The sequence below is a fragment of the Engraulis encrasicolus genome, chromosome 7 (genome assembly GCF_034702125.1).
Source record: "Engraulis encrasicolus isolate BLACKSEA-1 chromosome 7, IST_EnEncr_1.0, whole genome shotgun sequence".
Classification (NCBI taxonomy): Eukaryota; Metazoa; Chordata; class Actinopteri; order Clupeiformes; family Engraulidae; genus Engraulis; species Engraulis encrasicolus.
This window is the reverse complement of record NC_085863.1, coordinates 51,948,760-51,956,259: the sequence shown is the minus strand read 5'-3', so window position 1 is coordinate 51,956,259 and position 7,500 is coordinate 51,948,760. Positions and strand designations below refer to the sequence as shown.

Here is a 7,500-nt window from a genome sequence, read left to right as displayed (position 1 = left end):
TCATTTCATGTATTTCATTGCCAACAATGGGTCGTTGACTTTGCAAATAAAGTATTATATAAGAAATTAAAAAAACATGACTAATAAATTATTTCTATCACAGGAACAAAAAAAATGTTTTCATAAAGACCTCCCACAGACATGCACTATAAATACTAAAAAACATGGCCTTGTGTGTGTGTGTGTGTGTGTGTGTGTGTGTGTGTGTGTGTGTGTGTGTGTGTGTGTGTGTGTGTGTGTGTGTGTGTGTGTGTGTGTGTGTGTGTGTGTGTGTGTGTGTTTGTGTTTGTGTTTGTGTGTGTGCGTGCGTGCGTGCATGTGAGTGTGTCTGTGTGTGCGTGCGTGCGTGCATGCATGCGTGTGTTTGTATACGCGTGTCATTTTTTAAAAGTTATTTCAAGGCCTCCCTTTCCCTTGGAGTACAGCTGAGTATTTTGTGTGTGTGTGTTTTGACAAAGGGAACAGTCTGTACAAGGCAACACAAAGCGCTTCACAAGTCATGTGTAGTGGGGCAGAGTATAGGAAGCTATTCCCGGGCCCCCTCCCCTCTTCCACTCCTCTCTTCCCCTCCTCCTCCCCTCCTCTTCCCCTCTGGTGATTTACATGGAAACGGCGGCAATAAATAGGAGATGAGGAGGGGAAGTGAAGTGTGATTACTTACCGTAGGAGTGGCCAAGGCCTCGGGGTCCGCTGGAGTCAAGGCCCTCAATCTTCGGCTCTGCTCAGCCGCCATGCAGGGGTGCCCCGAGCTGAGGGAGAGCAGACAGGAGACACGTGCAGACGAGCACACACACACACACAGGCACACACGTAAACACGCATGCACGCAAGCATGCACACACACACACACACACACACGCATGCACGCACACACACACGCATGCATGCGCACACACACACACACACACGCACATACACAAACACGCATGCATGCAAACACACACACACACACACACACACACACACACACACACACACACACACACACACACACACACACACACACACACACACACACACACACACACACACACACACACACACACAACACACACACGCGCACACACACACACACACACACACACACACACACACACACACACACACACAGGCATTCACAGACATGCATAACACACAAGAACAGAGAAGGTCAAAGGCAGCCATTACCGTGCAAAGAATGCAGACTCATACTGCTGCAATCTAGCCAAATGCACAGATGCCAGTAATGCTTCCTTACAAATAACAAAACAAGTGGATTGTATCTTATTTGACTGCCACATACTGTACTGTATAAGCTACAATAAATACAGAGCCAGTATGTGTAAAACAGACGACACCAACATGGTGTCCGTGTAGCAAGTTGCCATCACTATGTGATTTGAAAAGACATCAGTAGATGATTTTGAACGAACGCGCTTGGTACAAATTCTTATCCTTCAAATAGGACTTAGACCCAAAATATCAAGTGTCTTCCGATTGTCTGTTGGGGAGTATAATGGGCAAGCACAGACTTTCATTAAATCTGTGTATCTGTAAAAAACTGTGTGTGTGTGTGTGTGTGTGTGTGTGTGTGTGTGTGTGTGTGTGTGTGTGTGTGTGTGTGTGTGTGTGTGTGTGTGTGTGTGTGTGTGTGTGTGTGTGTGCTGCTGTTGTATGTCCTTACCTGGGCTCTGTGTGCATTCTGACCAATGGGAGATGCTCTCTGATGGTGGACAACCCTCTCAGGTCAAGAGGTGGCGGTCGCGCTGCAGAACAAACAAACAAACAAACAACACTTGGTTGGCACCTCATTACTGGTCATCATTGATTACAACGAGATAACGCACAATTTGGGCCTCAACTTTGTCTTGCTTTTAGTTATTTGACAGTGGCTACGTTTACAAGACGTTTTTAATTCCATATTAATAATTCAGAAGTAAATAGTTCCGTCGAGTTTCCTTTGATCTTTCATTTCATTCCGAATTAAGAAAAATGTACATGACGTTTTCAAAGTGCAATGAAGTTTTATTCAAAATGAAATGGAGTTAATTCTGAATTGTAAGTCTCATGTAAATGTAGCTAGTATCACATTGGACACAGGCATCATCTAAGTAATGTACTTAAAGTGAAGTAACCTGCCTTGCTTTGGTTATTAGGCGTAATCGAAAAACACTTTCAATAAACAAATGAAAACAAACAACAAACTGAGTTGGTGTGAGGTCAGATGTGGTGCTGCATTAGTATCACGACAGGGGTCACAGTGTCGGTGAAACAGCCTATCAAATCAATTGTCAGGGTGATGATGACGATAAGCCCATCAGCTCCACAGGGAGCTCAGCGTCATGTGACAGCATGTGACTCATTGTGTCCCCTTCAACATGTCAACATGACCCCTTCCCTCCAAAAAGCAGGAAGTGTATTTCAGCATTGCATTTCAGGATCATGTGAGTGATGCCTATCATGTAAACATGCCCCCCCCCAAAAAGAAGGAATTGTATCCAAACACGACGTACACAAGGTCATGTGACTGTTCATGTGAAGCTGCCATGCAAATGTGCTGAGGAATCTCAGATTTTTTTACGTTATCCTCCACAAACAAAGAAAGCAAGAAGTATGTGCACAGTACACAGTATCATGTGACTGTTTCCCCCCCGTTCCCCCACCACACACACACACACAAACACACGCATGCACGCACGCATGCATATGCGCACGCACACACACACACACACACACACACTGGGGGAACTATAAGAACTAAATCTAAACAATACACATCAGCACGTGATAATCTAATCTCACATAAACAACACCCCATCTCCTTCACCCCAAATTTCCGTAAAAACGAAGGAATGGCATTTAAACAGCATAGGCAGCATCACGTGACAATCACATTTCGCACCAACACTGCACCCAACATTTTAAAGAGGTGAATGGTCAGCGCTCATCTCTTTTCAAGGTGCAGGATTCAGTAGAATTATCTGCGCAAAAAAGGAGACAATCCGCACACTTCAAGTCTTTTTTTGTGCCAAGTTTTACTGAACTTGCAAGCTTTTGGTGCTAGCTACCCAACTTTAAAAAAAAAAAAAAAAGGAAATGCATTTCCTTTTTTTTTTTTTTTTAAAGTTGGGTAGCTAGCACCAAAAGCTTTCAACGTTTTTATTTACATAGCTTTTGTGGGTGAGTGTGTGGTACCATTGTCTCTTCCTGCCCTTTCCAACAGTGTTTTGACATGTGTGTGTCCCTGACTCGGCAATTAACATCAAGAAACAGTAGTTGCAATATTAAATGTAATGCAGCAGCTACAGTAGGCGTTGTGTTGTGTTGCTGGGCCATCACGTGCCGATCACAAGCTCAGGCCCTGACAGAAACCCCAGCGCGGCTTACAGAAAAGAGGAAGCAGCCCCTGATGACTGGGCACCATTGACCACACTTAAGGCTCATCGAGAAAAAACAACACAATACACAACAAAAAAACACACCACAAATATCTAGAAGGCCTGCGTTATTGGAATATATACGTTTAAGCCTTGATCTAGGGTTAGATCAAAAAGGGAGTACACTTAGACTCATCGGAAAAAAAAACCCCACCATCACCACCAACTGCTAGGAGCATTTGTGTGTGAAACATGAATATATACAGTATATAGTATGTACAAAAAACGCCGACCTACGTATCTGTCTGCCTGGTCTCTGTTTCTCAGAAAAGTGTTGGTATTTTCCCAGCACTCTTTCACTGGCTAATCCATCCTTCTTCTAAAAAGTGAAAAAGGGGAAATATTTCTTCTCACTGACTACTCCCTGTGAAGGATGTACTTTCCATTTACTAACTCTCCCTTACATCTATCTTATGTTATTTGTCACTGTATGATTCAAACACAGAATCAGCACAGACAAAACAGGGTGACAGTCAGGGAGACAGAGAGAGTCCAGCGAGAGAGATTGGCACCAGATAGCGTAAAGATCACAAGAGAGACAGGATGACAGAGAGTACATACAGGGTGACATAAACAGTGACATTACAACCAGGCAGACATGCGGACAGACAGACAGATGGACAGCAAGATAGCAGGGAGAGAGACTGACTGACCCCAGATACACTGTATGTTTGAAAGCAAGTGGCAGAATGACTAATGTTGTTGATTGCGTTGATTGGTGGAACCTGAAGGTTGCAGGTTCAAGTCCCATATTATTCATGGCTAAAGTGCCATTGAGCAAGACACCGAACTTCACATTGCACCATGGCACTGCAGTGTTTCAAGGTGGAGGGGTGTTAAACGTATATATTTTTTGGCTAAGCAACTTTGGAAATTAGATTCACAACATGAAATGTGATACATAATGTATCTTTTCAGGGGACCTAGCCAAGGTGGTAGGTGTTTCTTGTCAAGGTGGCCGCCTTGGGCAGTCATGGGTGAGCGGTTAGGGCGTCAGACTTGCATCCCAGAGGTTGCCGGTTCGACTCCCGACCCGCCAGGTTGGTGGGGGGAGTAATCAACCAGTGCTCTCCCCCATCCTCCTCCATGACTGAGGTACCCTGAGCATGGTACCGTCCCACCGCACTGTTCCCCATGGGGCGCCACTGAGGGCTGCCCCCTTGCAAGGGTGAGGCATAAATGCAATTTCGTTGTGTGCAGTGTGCAGTGTTCACTTGTGTGCTGTGGAGTGCTGTGTCACAATGACAATGGGAGTTGGAGTTTCCCAATGGGCTTTCACTTTCACTTTAGCAATAAAGTGCTGGGGGAAACCATGGGACTGTAACCAACTCCCTTTACAGACAAAAGTCGCTACAGACAAAAACATCAGCTAAATGCAATGTAAAGAGAAATAACATTTAAGTAACAGTTCACAGATCGTGAACACAAAGTGTTAACTGCGATTAAACAAATAAGCTAATCAATGCTTTATAGAGAGTAGTTATTACAAGGTGCAGTCGGGGGCAGAGGAGGATTACGGTGCTGAAATGGATCCTCTCGGCTTGGTTGGTTTGCTGTCGTGCATAAATGCTGATGGAGGCAGATGTTAGACTCTACTGTGCACCCTAAACAGCCAAGGGTGTGTGTGTGTGTGTGTGTGTGTGTGTGTGTGTGTGTGTGTGTGTGTGTGTGTGTGTGTGTGTGTGTGTGTGTGTGTGTGTGTGTGTGTGTGTGTGTGTGTGCGCGCGTGCGTGCGTGTGTGTGTGTCTTGGTGTGTGTGTGTATGAGAGAGAAAGAGAGAGAGAGAGATATTAACAGTATGTGTATGTGTGTGTGTGTGTGTATGTGTGTGCGTATGCGTGTTCGTGTGCGTATGTGTGTGTGTGTGTGTGTATGCATGTTCGTGTGCGTATGTGTGTGTGTGCGCGCGCGCCTGTGTGTGTGTGCGCGTGTGCGTGCATGCACTCCTGTGTGTGTGTGTGTGTGTGTGTGTGTGTGAGTGTGTGTGTGTGTGTGTGTGTGTGTGTGTGTGTTACAGGGATACAGTGGATAGAATATTGCTGACCCCAGCACTGCGTGACTCTGGCCACAGTTCGCTTGGTTGGCTTGGAGAATATCAATTAGCCGATATAGCTACTAAGACCAGATGCTGCGAGGGCTTACACAGAGGGTTCCTGTCAGCATTTGGCCTTTTCGTCCGCAGACACGCGCACCCTGACTTCAGAGTGTAAACGTGAAAAAAAAACCAACCTTGTCATGTACCGTATAAGCTAGTCTTTCTGGCTAGGTATAGCCACCTAAACTGAAACAGACATGGGCATCCTGACTTCAGAGAGTAAACGCAAAACCAAAGAACCATGTTGAGTATTTTTTATGCACAGGTGCTCTAAACAGGTGATTTTTTTCCACCTAATTGACCTGTCTCATCTGGTGAGTTTTTGATGTCATTACGGACAGGGCTCTAAATAAACACCAGCCAACCGGCAAAATGCTGGTGAAATTTCAGTTTTAGAAAAGACCAACTGGCTAGCCACTTTCACCCATTAGTGCAGGGGTGGGCAAACTCAGGCCCGGGGGCCACATGCGGCCCACGGAGCCATTTCATCTGGCCCACAAAGTGTTTTAAATCCAAAGTACCTTCTTCAATAGTTAAAAAGTCTATAGTAAGTCTATTGAAGAAAGTACAAACACACAGCGAGCAGCTGGATGTCGGGTCTACAACATGGTCCTTAGTACATAAGTACATAGACACAGTAAAACTCACTAACATAAGTTTAACACAATGGCTAGACCTCTATGTGAAGTTGGTAGGAAATAATTGTGTTTTTTGGTTTTTTTTTGTGGTTTGGTGGTGGACACTTTGTGTGTGATGTTTGTGTGATATGTGCAAAAGTGTAAATGGAAAAAAATCCCAAAGTACCATACTCACAACTAAAATTCTTAGAAAAGGAAAGGGTGTTGCAGGTGTGAGACTAGATCACATCTAAGGTCACATCTAAATTTGCAGTGTACAGGTTTGAAATGATGTTATGTCAGTATACATCACAGTATTTATCATTATTGGCACAGGCATGTTGCCTGCGACGTCTGGCCCTACGATCCATATTCTACACCCAATGTGGCCCTAAGGCCAAAATAATTGCCCACCCCTGCATTAATGAGAGTGTCTTTGGCTAGTAAGAGCAACATCTACTAGCCATTTTGGCTGGTGATGAAAAAATGTAATTTAGAGCTCTTATTATGGATCAACTTTTTTAGTGGAATAGTCGACTCGGCTTTGAGAACACACAAGATACCGTACTTGTGCAACGGCGGTGATTTGAGACTTCTGGCCTTCCTGCACTACAAATGTTATTCTACCTTACTAATTTTGCCTATTTATCCAGATTTACCACTAGAAGTTTATTATTGTATTTATCCTACAGAACTAAATCTATGGTGTTTTTGTTGGGTTTGTTTGCTAAGCAATACGTTTGATAGGTAAGTACAGTGGTGTAGTCTACTTTTTTACGGTGGGTATACTGTATATTTGAGCCTTTTTTTGAAGTGGGTATACTGTATATATGTGTGCCATACAAAACAATGGAGCAATCAATTTTAAGTGGGTATACTGAAATCCCTGAAATTTAGAAGTGGGTATACTCCGTACACCTGCGTTCTACGTAGACTACACCACTGGGTAAGTACTTTTACAGGCTAGTCAACTTTAGTCAACGTTTGTTTGCTGTCCAAGGCTGATAGCAGTTGTAGGCTGATGGACTACTTCAATGTTATTCCCATGACCTAATGCATACAGTCTACTGCTACTCCCCTTTCGTCATAGACAGTTGCTTCCTGGAGGGCAAATAGTTTGTGTGCAAACGACTTGTGTAGGCCTGTCGTCAAACTGAATGCAGCAGAAATCATCATTATGTCTTACATCACAGTCAAAGTTTCCGCATCTTAAAATAACGTTTCCAAAAAAATGATCTCAGTTGCAACTGTGTGAAGGGCGCTTCTTCAATGTCTGCTTTGCCACTCTTCGTGAACTGTGATCACACTAAGAAAGTTTAGAAGTGTACGTAGGCATTTTTTTGGACTCAGACGTCAGGTGGCGCAACGGCAT

The 7,500-nt window shown here is 44.1% G+C and overlaps 1 protein-coding gene across 2 annotated transcripts in view; it reads right to left on the bottom strand.

Moving 5' to 3' along the window:
- gab3 (GRB2 associated binding protein 3) overlaps window positions 1–7,500 on the bottom strand; it is a 43,021-nt gene that overhangs the window by 9,694 nt on the left and 25,827 nt on the right. For both annotated transcript variants that reach the window (XM_063203900.1, XM_063203899.1), the window contains exons 7-8: window positions 1,664–1,745; window positions 662–749 (exon numbers count right to left, since the gene is read on the bottom strand). In XM_063203900.1, coding sequence (XP_063059970.1) covers window positions 662–749; window positions 1,664–1,745 — 170 coding nt within the window. The remainder of the gene's footprint in view (window positions 1–661; window positions 750–1,663; window positions 1,746–7,500) is intronic.